Source organism: Bubalus kerabau, chromosome 19, assembly GCF_029407905.1.
Source record: "Bubalus kerabau isolate K-KA32 ecotype Philippines breed swamp buffalo chromosome 19, PCC_UOA_SB_1v2, whole genome shotgun sequence".
Classification (NCBI taxonomy): Eukaryota; Metazoa; Chordata; class Mammalia; order Artiodactyla; family Bovidae; genus Bubalus; species Bubalus kerabau.
Window position 1 is genome coordinate 58,961,699 of NC_073642.1, and position 14,252 is coordinate 58,975,950.

The 14,252-nt window shown below is 40.8% G+C and overlaps 1 protein-coding gene across 1 annotated transcript in view; it reads left to right on the top strand.

The window, feature by feature from the left end:
- UNC79 (unc-79 homolog, NALCN channel complex subunit) overlaps positions 1-12,370 on the top strand; it is a 280,737-nt gene extending 268,367 nt beyond the window's left edge. Inside the window, exons 51-52 of the mRNA XM_055555941.1 lie at positions 9,517-9,558; positions 11,183-12,370. Of these exons, the coding sequence (XP_055411916.1) occupies positions 9,517-9,558; positions 11,183-11,383 (243 nt within the window). The 3' untranslated portion in view covers positions 11,384-12,370. The remainder of the gene's footprint in view (positions 1-9,516; positions 9,559-11,182) is intronic.
- Positions 12,371-14,252: the final 1,882 nt, after the last annotated feature.

The window sequence follows — 14,252 nt, forward strand, 5'->3', positions numbered from 1 at the left end:
CACTGTCTAGGTTACTATAGCTTTCTAATGTGCCTCGAAATCATGTAGTGTTAGTCCTCTAAATTGCTACATCTATTTCAAAGTTGTTTTGGCTATTCTAGGTCTGTTGCATTTCTAGATACATTTTAAAATCAACTTGTCAATTATTACACAAAGCCTCCTGGGAATGTGGGTTGCATTGAATGTATAGATCACTTGAAGGAGAATTGAGATATTAGCAATATTGAGTTTTCCAGTCTATGAACACAGTATATCATTCTATTTATGTCTGCATTGACTTTTCTCAGCAATATTTTATAATTTTACATATATGGACCTAGAGTATTTTGTTGAATTTATCCCTAAGTGTGTTATCCCTAGTAGTTCAGATAGTAAAGCATCTGCCTGCAATGCAGGAGACCTGGGTTTGATCCCTGGGTCGGGAAGATCCCCTGGAGAAGGAAATGGCAACCCACTCCAGTGTTCTTGCCTGGAGAATCCCATGCACAGAAGAGCCTGGTGAGCTATAATCCATGGGGTCACAAAGAGTCAGACATGACTGAGCGACTGACACACACACACACGTGTGTAATAATTTTATAGTCTTATAAATAATATGGTTTTTGCATTTTAATTTTTATTTTATTGTTACTATTTAGAAATATAACTGATTTATACCTTATATCCTGCAACCTATTAAACTCATCTATTAGTTCTGATAAACTCATCTATTAGTTTTCTTGCAGATTTCTTCAGATTTTCTATTTAGACAGTTTTGTCATGTGCAAATAGAAGCAGTTTTCTTTTATTCTTTTGGATTTTTATAGTTTTAATTTCTTTTTCTTTTCCCTCTGCTCTGGCTAAATCCTCTAGTAAAAGTTGAATAGAAGCCACGATAGTTGAAAACCTTGTCTTGTTCCTAATCTTAGGAAGAAAGCATTCATTAAATATAAATGTTACTGTTAGTTTTTCATAGATACCTTTGTCAGATTGAGCAAGTGTCTCTTCTCTTCCTAGTCTGCTGAGAGATTTTGTCAGGTATAGATGTAGGCTTTGTCAAATGCTTTCTCTATGTTTATTGAGATGGTCATTAAATTTTTCTTTTTTGAACTGTTTCAGGGATTGAGTTTTTGAATGTTAAACCAACATTCCTGGGACCAATTCCTGGGACAAACCATTTGGTCTTGATGTATTGTTCTGTTATATATTACTGAATTCTATTTGCTGACTCTTTAAAATAATTTTTTGCATCAGTGTTTATGAGGGATACTGGACTGTAATTTTCTTTCCTTGTAATAACTATATTTTGATTTTGACATCAGTGTAATGATGGCCTTATAGCATAAATTGTAAAGTATTCCTTTTTTATTTTCTGGAAAAGTTTATATAGGTTTGGTGTTATTTTTTTCCCTTAAGTATTTGGTCATCTTCATCAGTGGAACTGCCTGGGCTTGGAATTGTCTTTGCAGGAGGGTGTTAAACTTCAATTTCTTTAACAGATATAGGGCTGTTTACATTTTCTGCTTATTTGTGAGTGATCTTTGACAGTATGTGCCTATCAAAGAATTTGTCCATTTCATCAAAATAGTTGATGTTATTGGCATGAACTTACTCAGAATATTCTCTTATTATACTTTTAATATTTGTAGGATCTGTTGTTATGCCATCTCTTTCATTTCTGGTAATGGTGATTTGTGATCTCACTTTTTTTTTTCTAGTTAGTCTGAATAAAGGTTTATTAATTTTAGTAAGTTTTGGATTTAAAACAGTGACAACAGTAACCAGCTTTTGGTTAGTTTTCATTGATATTCTCTATAGTTTTTGTTTCATGGATTTCTGTTTTTGTCATTTTCTTTCTTCTATTAGCTTTAAATTTCACTCGCTCTTCTTTTTCTTATCTCTTAAGGCAGTAGTGGAATTCACTGATTTGAGATTTTTATTCTTTTATAACAAGAGATTACTGCTATGAATTTCCATCTAACCACTGGTTTAACTACATCCTACAATTTGGTAGTTGTGTTCTTATTTTTGTTCAGTTTAAAATACTTTCTATCTTCCCTTTTGCTTTCTTTTCGGATCCATTGCTTATTTAGAAGTATATAATTTAGTTTTTAAATGATTAAGGCTTTTCTAGAGATTTTCTGTTCTGGAGTTTTTTAGTTTAATCACATTGTGATCAGGGAACATAGTTTGTATAATTTGACTCGTTTTAAACTCTTTGAGGCTTGTTTTGTGGCCCAGGATGTTGTCTATCTCGGTAGGTGCCTTGTGTTCACTAGAAAAGAATATGTCTTCTACTGTTGTTGAACACACTTTCCTTTGTCAGTTGGTTCAAGCTTCTTGAGAATGCTGTTCAATTTTTTTTTTCATGTCCTTTGTTCTTTTTCTATCTGCTTAGTCTATCAATTATTAAGAAAGGGGTATTGAAATATCTCCCTGATTTATCTTTTCAAATCTACCAGTTTTTGTTTCACATATTGCACAGCTATTATTAGGTGCATAAATGTTTAGGATTGTTGTATCTTAGTGAATTGAATTTATGAAATAGTTCTCTTTATCTTAGTAATATCTTTGGTAATAATAGAGGCAGTCCAATTTTCTTTTGATGAGTGTTAGGACAGTGTATTTTTTTTCTATCCTTTAACCAATTTGTGTCTTTATAGTTCAAGTATGTTTCTTATAGGCAGCATAGGGTGTTGCACTTTGAAAAATCCAATCTGACATCTCTTTTAATTAGGTTTTTTTTTTTATTTTATTTTATTTTTAAACTTTACATAATTGTATTAGTTTTGCCAAACATCAAAATGAATCCGCCACAGGTATACATGTGTTCCCCATCCTGAACCCTCCTCCCCCTTCCCTCCCCATATCATCCCTCTGGGTCGTCCCAGGGCACCAGCCCCAAGCATCCAGTATCGTGCATCATTAGGTTTTAATGTTTAAAGTAAAAATGTTTTAAACCATTTTTACTTAATGTGTTTTGTGATATTATTTGGCTTAAAATATCTTGTTATTTGTTTTCTATATTTTCCATGTGTTCTTTGTCCTTTATTCCCTCTTATTTGACCTTCTTTTTGACTGATTTTTTATGATTACATTTTGGATATAATTTCCTCTCTTTGGTCTAGTTTCTTAAGGGGAAAGCTGAGGTCACTAATTTGAGTACCTTTTTCTGTCCGGTTGTCCGTGTTTAGTGCTCTAAGTTTCCTCCTAAGTACTGCTTTAGCTGCATTCCTCTGAATTTTTATATATTCTCACCTTCATTCAGTTCAAAATAGTTTCTAATTTCCCTTTTGACATCTTTGACCCATGGATTATTTAAATGTGTTTTTCAGTTATCCTATTACTTATCTGTCTTAGTTGCTGTTGTTTTAGTGGTTGACTTAGAGTTAATAGTCTACATTTTAAACAACCCAATCTGCCTTCAAATACTAATATAGCACTCATACGTATGATGAGCATGTACACCAGTCCAGTCCCATTTTCAGTCTTTGTGCTGTTATTGTCATCCATTGTACTCCTACATACGTCATAAAGCAAACCATAATTGTTTTTTGCTCGAAACAGTTACCTCTTAAGGCAATTTAAAATTGGTTTTATATTTATTTGTATTTGCGATAATTGCCGTATTTGCACTTTTCAGTTTTATTTATTCCTTTCTATAGAATTAAACTTCCATCTTCCTTCTGCCCAAATGACTTTCTTTACTACCTCTTGTGTAGTTCTGCTGAAGCTTAATTCCTCCAACTTTTCTATATCTGAGTAAGTCTTTACTTTGCCTTCATTTTTGAAAGTATTTTCACTGGTTCTTGAGTTTAGGTGAAAGTTTTCTTTCCTAGTATTTTAAAGATGCTATTCATCTACTGTCTTCTTGCTCCCATTATTTCTGAAAAGAAATCTTTGTCATTCTTATATATTTTTTTCTATATATAATATGTCTTTTTTCTTGGGCTGCTTTTAAGATTTTTTTTTTCCTTTACCATTGTTGCTAAGCAACTTGAAGATGATATGCCTTGGTGTAGCTTTCTTCATGTTTCTTGAGCTTGCGTTTGTTCAGTTTGAAAAAGTATCAGCTATTGTGTCTGTAAGATTTTCTTCTAAACCTCTATTCAACATGCTCAGTATTTCCTCTACCTTCTTGACTGTATTGAATATACTTCAAATAACTGTTTTAAGGTTCTTATTTGCCAGTTCTACTGTCTGTGTCACTTGGGGGTCTTTTCCAGTTGCCTGAGTTTTCTTCTCATTGTGGGACCCATTTCCCTGCTTCTTAGTATGTCTGGTAATTTCTTATTGGATTCTTGACATTTCAAATTTGACTTTTGGAATGCTATTTTTTATTTCTATAAATATTTTTTTAAAATTCCTATAAGTATTCTTGAGTATATTCTATGATATAGTTAAATTACTTAGAAAGAGTTCTATCCCTTTGAGACTTGATGTTAAGCTTTGTTCAGTGGGACTGGGGCAGCAGTTTGTATAGGGCTACCATTTCTTCACTGTTCAGGTAATATCCTTTTGAGTACTCGGTGTTCTAATGATTTGCAAGAGCAGAAATCTAATGATTTCCATTTGCAAGTGGAAATCTAATGATTTCCGCTCTAACTAGTGGAAACACAAACTATTGCTATGTGATTACCAGGGATTTTTCCCTCTAATCTTTTGAGGTTATTTTTTCTTCAGCCTTGAATAGTTTTCTCACATGTGTATACTGGTGAGTATTCAGCTGAAGACTCAAGGGAAACCCTTCACAGATCTTCAGAGAATTAGTTTGTGCGCTCTCTCTGTCTTTCTCTCTCTTTCTGAACAGCTCTCTCCTTTCCACTGCTCTGCCTTAAACAAACTTTAGCTCCCTTGGCCTTCCTAGTCTCCGAGCTCCATTTTCTCACCTCATAAAGACTGCCAGACTGCCTAGGTTCCTCCTCCCTGTGCTACTGCCTAAAAATACTTTCTAGGCAGTGAGTTAGGATAATTTAAGGGCTCTCCTTGTTTGTCTTCTCTCCCTCAGTGATCACTATCCTGCATTGTTGACAATTAATGTCTGAAAACCATTGTTTCATATCCTTCACCTGGAATTTTAATTTTGTTTTAGACAGGAGTGTAAATCTGGTCTTTGTTACTCCACCTTGGCTGAAAGAGGAAGTTACATGACTAATTTTATTATGAGGACTGGAACAAGCAAGGAATGAAATGAATATAATCCAACAGAATTAGAAATCTTCAATGTATCCCATAGCATAAACTAAGATAAGAGGAAGACTATTACTTTTATTTTGGTGAAAATCAACCTATTTTTTAAAAACGTCCTTTGTTTTTCCAGATATTGTTTCTGGAGAACAACAACAACAAAAAAACCCAACCGGTTTTATAAGATTACAGAGCCCAGAATAAATTATATCTAATTCTAACTGACAGCTTTGTAGGAGCCACTAGCAAAAGGGTACTGAAATGAATCATATTCAATAAAGTCAATTAGCATTCCTGAAATAGGATGACTGCTGGGTTGTATAATGTTGTCCTTCACAATGAACTTTAACCTGATGCTTTCAGACAGGTGATTCATAAATAACAGATCTGAAGGCCCTGTGCAAGTATGTTTAGAATCTTATGGTCATGTGTTACATCAATGGGGAAATAAGAGAGACACTTCTAAAATCAGCTTCAGTGTCCCGCTTGATTCCCTCATACAGACCCTTAGCCCCGGGGCAGCCCTGAGAAAGACATCCACCCAGCAGCAGAGGACTCAGTGTTCCCTGGTCCTTAGTCCCTCAGGATTCTTAACAAGAGAGGTTAGTTCAGGTATTCCCCAAATATCAAGAGGCATGCGAGCTTGCTTCCATATTAAATGGGTCAAAAGACAATAAAAGTCTATAGGCATTAGGGCCCTCAGGGTTTGTTTTTGCCCTGCAGATATTAGGGAGGAGGCGGTTAGACTTATTTATTCCTGTTCAGGATGTCCACACGAGCCAGTCCTCTTATATGCCAGAGAGCACAGCCTTATCTGGCACCAACCTTTGTAATCCCACAATTTTATTATGAGGATTGAGGGCGGGGGAGACAAGCGAGTGTGTTATTTTCTGAAAGTCTGATCACAGCTATCAGAGGTCCAATCATAACTTCTGGGACACACCATACTTCATTTCTAAACACAGTAGTTACATTACAGACAGAGACTTAAATGGCTGCAATATAAATACTGCATTAGGAATAAACATCAGTGAAGTCAAATTAGCAAGTTGTATGTATCTATAGAAGGTTGACGGCTTCCCTGTGGCTCAGATGGTATATAATCTGCCTGCAATGTGGGGGACCCAGGTTCAATCCCTGGACCAGGAAGATTCCTGGAGAAGGGAATGGCAACCCACTCCAGTATTCTTGCCTGGAGAATCCCTTGGACAGAGGATCCTGGCAGGCTATGGTGTTGTGAAGAGTTGTGGTGTTGTGAAGAGTTGGACGTGACTGAGTGACACTTCTGCTTTCATAGAAGGTTGAAAGCAGAAAAACAGCCAGATTCAGCCTTAGGAAAAGAAGCACAGAGAGGAAACATGATTTATCACTTCGCCAAGTTTATTTTTTAATGATTTGATGAATTAGATGAGACTAGCAACTATAGCCATGACTAGAGAATAGAGAGGGCATTTAAATGCTATCCCCCATCCCAGCAGGCTCTCCTCTTGGTTCTCTTGTTTTCTTCATTGCCTTGCTGTTCGCAACTTGGCCCAGGCTAACTTTTAACCTTGTCCTCAATCCAAAGAACAAACTAATCCTCAGACCCTCACAGGTTGTCTCTGCGGACAGCATCCTTCTCCATCCCAGAAGCCACACAGGTCTTACCTGGACCATGGGGGCTGCCTTCACACTGGGCCCTGGGCTCCATTCTCCATGTCCTTCCTCTGGTCTCTAGACTGCTGCCACAGTGAGCTTGCTAGAGCACCGTTCTTCTTGTGGTGAATGAGGCTTTCTTCATCAGAAATTGTATTGAATTTGAAATAAGATCTAAACCTCCTTATGTGGCATCCCAGATCATCTGTGGGTAGATGTTGAGAAGCCCCATCTTGCTCTTCCAGACTTCTTTTTTAAGGCTCTCTCCTAAGAACCTCACTCTTCAGCATCTCGTGAACCCCACTGCCTCCTCACCTCTTGGCATTCTCCTGCCTCTGGGCAGGATGCTTCCCTTGTATCAGTTTGCTAGGCTGCTGGGTACTACAGATTGGATGACTTAAGTAACAGAAATATACTGTCTCATGGTTATGGAGACAAGAAGTTGTGAGATGAAGGTGATGCCAGGGCTGATTCCTTCTGAGGCTGTGAGGGAGCATCTGTCCCGGCCTCTCCCCTGGCTCCTGGGGATTCGCTAGCCATCTTTCCTTGGCTTGTAGATCTCTGCTTCATCTTCACATGGCATTCTCCCTGTATGTGTGTGTCTTTGTCCAGATTTCCCCCTTTCTATAAGAATACTAGTCATAATCAGAGAAGGAGAAATATTGTATGACATTCCTTATATTGGAATCTTAAAAGAAATGATACAAATGAACTAACATCCAAAACAAAAAGAGACTCACAGATTTAGAGAATGAACTTACGGTTGCCCAGGGAATGGGTGGGACAGAGGGATAGTTAGGGTGTTTGGGATGGACATGTACACACTGCTATATTTTGAATGGATAACCAACAAGTATCTACGGTAGAGCACAGGGAACTCTGCTCAGTATTATGTGGCAGCCTCGATGGGAAGGGAGTTTGGGGGAGAATGGATCTATGTATGGCTGAGTCCCTTTGCTGTTCACCTGAAACTATCACAACATTGTTAATCGGCTATGCCCGATACAAAATAAAAAGTTTTTTTAAAAAATGAGATGCATAAAAAAGAATACTAGTCATATTAATTAGTATTCACCCCTACTCCAGAATGACCTAATCTTAACTCACAGCATCTTCAATGACCCCATTTCCAAATAAGGCTGTATGGGCTAAGGCTACAACTGCTTCACGAGAGGACACAATTCAGTCCACATCAACTCTGCTCTATTGGAGGAGGGTCAGAAGAAGCACGGAGTGAAATGATATGATGCATTTGAGCTCATTTCAAGGTCTGAGCAGTCCTGAAATAAACTAGTATTTCCAAATTTATTAGATCATTGCCTTCCTTTCCCACTGAACTAGAGTTCTGTGGAACACACTTTGGGAACCATTGTGTTCTGTCTCTGACTTCAGGATTTATGAAGCCACCAATGTTGACTTGTGTTCAGAAGAGCTGAAGTGTGGTGAGAGACCAAAGCAGAGGACAGCCGCCGCTGGAGGCACTCGGGCAGGGCACCTGTGACCTCCTAGGAAGGGCCTCAGGGCAAATCAGAGACAGTGGAGGGGCACGGAGGGTGCGCCAGATGCCTGGGGTTTGAGAGTCTCACTCTCGGCCAGAGCAGGGGCCTACTGCTCGCCTGCCAAAGAACCCACACTGTTGAAACCCCTGCCCCAGCTCACCCTTGCTGTGTTTCACAAGTCACAGCCAGGCAACCTCAGGGCTTGTCTTTTTCTATCACTAAAGCATTTTAACCGCTTCTCAGTGATATATTTTATTTTTGGAATATAATTGCTTTACAATGCTGTGTTAGTTTCTGCTGTACGATAAAGTGAATCAGCTCTAAGTACCCATATATCCCCTCCCTCTTGGGCCTACTTCCCATCCCCCCGGCCCCCCACAACCACCTCTAGGTCATCACAGAGCACCGAGCTGAGCTTTCTAGGCTATACAGCAGCTTAACACTAGCCATCTATTTTACACATGGTAGTGTATGGAAGGATTTCCCTGGTAGCACAGCAGTAAGAAATCCACCTGCCAAGCAGAGGACCCATGGTTCCATCCTTGGGTCGGGAATATTCCCTGGAGAAGGAAACGGCAACCCACTCCAGTATTCTTGCCTAGGAAATCCCATGGACAGAGGAGCCTGGCAGAGGAGTCTATGGTGTCACAAACAGTCAGATATGACTTAGCAACTGAGCATGAGTATATGAAAACAGAAATGTAGATCCATGGAACAAGATAGAAAGCCCGGAGGGAAACCCACGTACCTATGGTCACCTTATCTTTGACAAATGAGGCAGGAATACACAATGGTGTGAAGTAAGCCAGTGATATTTTCTTAACAACCACAGGCAGACTGCATCACCATGCTACTTGTAGACACAGTTCTAAAGATCCCATGGAGGAAATGCTATTTCAAGAAAGTGAGGATTTAATTAAATAAATACGCATTTAATTTCCCATGCTTGGTAGCTTTCAAGAGACAATCAGTCATTTACTCTAAAGTGTGTGGTTCAGGCACTCATGGGGCGCTTATTAACCTCCAAATGCCACCAGCTCAGCGGGATTTGGCCGCAGAGAGACAGTTGTCTGATAGCAGTAACTCTGCAGCTAGGGCCCACATCCTTTTGTGATGTTAAAGGGATTCTGTGCACTCACTCTGCCTCGCAGTAAGCACGGCTTATGTGGGAGAATGCAGAACAGTCATAACGGACCTTCTGTGTCTCTCCATACAGCTCATACCTATGTGGTTGCCAATGATTCAGTCAAATATCAAGGTAAGTCACCCCTGGGTGGCCTGGAAGCTCACTTCCCTCCACAGAGGCTCATTACATTCATAGGGCTCCACCATGCTCCACTCACTACCTGTTCGTGGTCCCTGGGGGTAGTAATGCAGGAGACCCTGTGGACGAGGTAAGGGGCGTGTGGCCGAGGTGATGGCAAGAGCCGATAGCCTACTACTCATCGCTGATGAAGGCAGAGGGGGCGGATCCCAGAGCTGGACCAGGCTCCGTTACTGACTAGATAGAATACAGCTGAGAAGTGACTCTGCCGTCAGAGGATACCCTTGGGATCTGGTCCCAGGCATGTCCAGTGCTATTTCCTGGCCGCCAAGTTTGACTTTTGTGATGGGAAGAATTATATTAGGAAAAGATAGCACTGAGTGAATGATAGAATTGAACAAGAGGAGACTCGCCCACGCCTCTGCTATTTTACATGAGAGGAAACCTAGGATGAGAACGAAGAGTAATTTGGACAGGGCTGCCAGCCAGGAAGCAGAAGACTGAATGTATGTCTCACTGCCAGGCCTCACCTTGAGTGACGCATTGTTACTGTGCGGCCAGACATACTCTGTGTCTGGGAATGCAGTTACTGGGGCCTAGCATTAAGATGGTGGCGCTAACCACCCACTCCATCCAAAACTGGGTCCTGTCTAACAGGCCCTAGGAGTATCACAGGAGAAGATGGAAGTCTTTTTGCTGGATCTCCTCTCAGAGTTTGGATGGGATGCTCAAGGAAGCAAAGACAATGACTTCAGGGGGCCCAGACCCCAAGGGAGAAATATAGCTGCTAGCCATAACCACAGGCTTTGAATCCTGGTTCATGGCATTGCTGCTGTTGGTGGCCACCTGTAAGCCCAATGGCTTTGCTGAAAACCTCATTGGAACACTAGCTTCTATTGTGAAACCTGCTTAGACTTCCACCCTGAGGCATTCTGCACTGCCCTCCTCCCTGCGTGGTGGTCATCTGTGGCAATTTGACATGGCACGGAGTACTGAGAGGAGGCCAACAGAACTTGATGAAAGGCTAGGAAAGAGAAGAAAAGCTTACAACCCAGCTCCTTCCAGTGCACGAACCTGAGAACACAAAGACTATAATCGGGATTAAAATGTCCCAAGCACTTACTGTGTGCCAAGTTCTGTTCTGATCCCTGTTAACTCATTTATCCTTACAAAAACCCCATCAGGTGAGTGTTACGAGCCCTACTTTGTCCATGAGCAAATCCAAACACAGATCGTAAACTTCATTCCCTAAGTTGTTTACAGAGGAGGAGCCAGGATTTGAATCCAGGGAGCCTGGGAGCAAAGCCTGAATGACAGGCGCTCATAGTGAACAGCTCCTGGGGTGTCAGCCCGTACGCTGAGGTTGCAGTGCATGAGTCTAGATGGGAACGGCATCATTTGGGTAGATTTGGGCCGGGTGGGCTCTAAGGACATGGTACCAGCCCACATCCCTTGCCCTGAGCGCTGCCACAGTTGAGAGCCGGCCTTCCTCAGGCCAGTCAGTCCCCATGCCACATAGAAGTTGCACCTGCAGAAGTCCAGGCCAGCGCTCCCTGGGTGGATGGGAACCTTAGGAGGGAAGGAACTAAACTGCCCGTTCTTGCCCCTTTCTTGACAGCACTTATCTGCGGGACTCCAGCTTCGCCTCCAGGCCATTCAGAACAACGTGAACCACCACAGCCTCAGGACGCTGCCGGGCTCCGCCCAGAGCGGTGCGGGCCTGGCCGCGCTGCGCAAGTGGCTGCGGTGCACCCAGTTCAAAATGGCGCAGGTGGAGATCCAGTCCTCAGAAGCAGCCTCTCAGTTTTATCCTCTATGAGCGGACTCCACGGCTCTCAGTGTCAACACTCTGGTTTAGCAATAATGGGTTTCAAAACAAAACAATTCGATCCAAGCAGGTTGGGGAACATATTGGTACTGTACATTCTCTTTCTAGTTTAGTAAAAAGACGTGCAAAGGCCGGAGAGGGCCACAATGACGCTTTCTTGCTACACATTTCTGATGACTCCTTGGGCTATCTGATTAAGTGTTTCCTTACATTATTTTTTAAAAAACCAAATCATTTTTCTTTAACTAACTTCTATTTTTTTTAAGAAAAAAAAAAAAAATAGACTGGTGGGTACTCACAGAGAAGTTGTATAAGTCCCCCTGTTGCTATTTTTGATGATAGAGAATAAATAGGGTTTTTGAAACCTTTGTAGTGTTTTTTCTTAAAATCCACTCTTGGCAATGCAATAAAAAAAAAAATGAAAAAAAAAACACACAAAACCGTCACCATAAGCCAGTGACACTTGACTGAAGCTTTTTTGTCATTATCCTGGGAAAAGTGGCAGCTTGCAAGGACCATTACAAAGTGCACTTAGAAATTAGGTGGTTAACCTGTGCCAATTGTTTTCTTTGTTTTCTAATGTCATTTTCCAGGACTGTCCAGTATGTTTTGATTATTTTTAAAACTAGGTTTTTCAGCTCATTCGTTCTAGGCTGTACTTTCTTGTATGCTTTATGACGACCACTTTAGTTTTGTGAATAATAAATTTTATTCTTTTGTTAATACTTGTATACAATTCGATTTAAAACTGTAGACTGCATCCTGGACCATACGACTCCCCACGCTGGCACAGAACACTGCACCTGGAGCTACATTTCATAAATCAGAATTTTAATAGTGTAAGAGCACCAAGATTTATTAGCACTGATACTTAGCGTCTGACTGTGCATTTACAAATGATATTTCTCTTCTCTATCCCTGTAATGCACTGACTAAAAGAAGACTTAATACACATTTAAGCTGTATATTGACATGCTATTAAATGCATTTTTTATTATCTTTGTGAGCCTGGGGTTTTTTAAAATCAGTTTATAGAGCTAGGGTTTAGTTCCTGACAACCATTTCTTCTAAACTTTTAAAATGTATAACTTCTCTTAACAGTAAGTACAATTTTAAGAGGAGAAGGCTTTCTTTAACATCATTTGGTGAGAGGAATACCCAATTTATTTGAAGTCCCTTCTCTTGGAGGAACTTTGAGGGCTTGAAACTTTTTTTTTTACACTGGTTATGAAGAAGTTTCTCTTTTCTTCTGGGAAGTCTGATGTCTTAATGCTTCTCAGCAGGAAACAAGTCCTCAAATATTTAAGTATTTTGCAGGAGTTCTGGAAAGATAGGGTATTAGATCTCCATTCTTATGAAAACTTATGGGGAACAAATAGGCCCCTAGAATAAGTGTATAGAAATGATTATTCTTCATATTTTGCTAACAAACTCTTGGAAAAGGCCTTTTCTCTGTCCCAGTCGTGCTTGGTTATGCTTCTGTACACATTATGTCTTGTATTATGAAAAGCCGTGCATGTACTTATCTTATGTGTAAACTGTGACAGCTTTGAGGATGTGTCCTGTCTAAATCCCTAGGGTTTGGCATGTAGTAAGTATTTAATTAATGTCTAGTGAATTGAATGGATTTGATTAAGCAGCAGGTCTTTCTTGAGCTACCCAGTGGGCTCAGCAAGGGCTAAATTGTGATTTTCTAATTTTTATGCAAGGATTCCTAGAGGGGGTTACAAAACAGGCCAGAGCAGGAGGCCCTGGCTGCTTTCCCTGGGGTTTAACTAACTTCCTATCTGGGCTCAGCTGTAGACCCAGCTCTTTAGCAGTCCTGAGCCCATGTTGCCACAGGCAGCCAGGATCTTGGTGGCCCAGTCCTCCCAGAGTCATCCATGGCTACTTCTCCTACTCCATTTCCTTGAGTGAACTGCCTCGATTTCCCTTATATTCGCACCCCGCTACGAGGGCTGAGGATGACTCCTTAACTCAGCCCTCTTAACTGGGTCCCTCTAATACTTCCTGCTCTCCAGACCTATTTCCTTCACACCAGTTAAAACCTGGTGACTTGGTCCCACTTTGGCAGGTCTCCTTCCTTGCCCCTCAGAACCGTGTGACTGACCCGAATACTGTCTCTGCTGGGACCCTGCCGCTTCTCCGGCTGATAGAGACCAGCAAGTTTCTCTGGCTTACACTCCCTCCTTCCCACTTCATTTCCCAGAATACCCATCTTTTTTTGTTATGTCCTTGTGTTAATCTCTCCAGCGTGTGGGGCTCAGGTACTTGGAAGAAAAAAGCCAGGAAAAGAAAGGACAGATGGAAGTTTAGCAGGATTGGGTCCTTACAAGAAGGAGAAGCCATTCACCTCGGTCAGGAGTCAGACAACTACAGCCCACACCTGTTTTTGTAAAAAATCTAATGAAACACAACCACACGAGCCATTTGCATATTGTCTATGGCTGTGTTTGTGCTACTACGACAGCAGAACTGAAGGATCGTGACAGAGACTGTATGGTCCTGAAAGCCTAAAATATTTACCATCTGACCCCTTTACAGAAAGTCTCCTGATCCCTGGCCTAGGTGAATGCCACCGAGGAGCACTGAGTTGAACCCTTGCATGGGCGTATTTTCCCTAAAGCCTCAGGGTTTTTGAAATTATATTATTAGTGTTTCCTCATCTGTGAAATGTGGACAATGACACATTCTACCTCATGGGGTTGTTGAGATGATGAAATAAAAGGATGCAAGGAGAGAGCTTAGAGCGATGCCTGGCACGTGGTAAGCACTCAATGAAAAGTTATGTGTTATTGTTTTTTGTTCTCATGTTAAAGCCTGGAGAAGTAAGCCTACTTGTCCAAGGTCTTACCGCTAG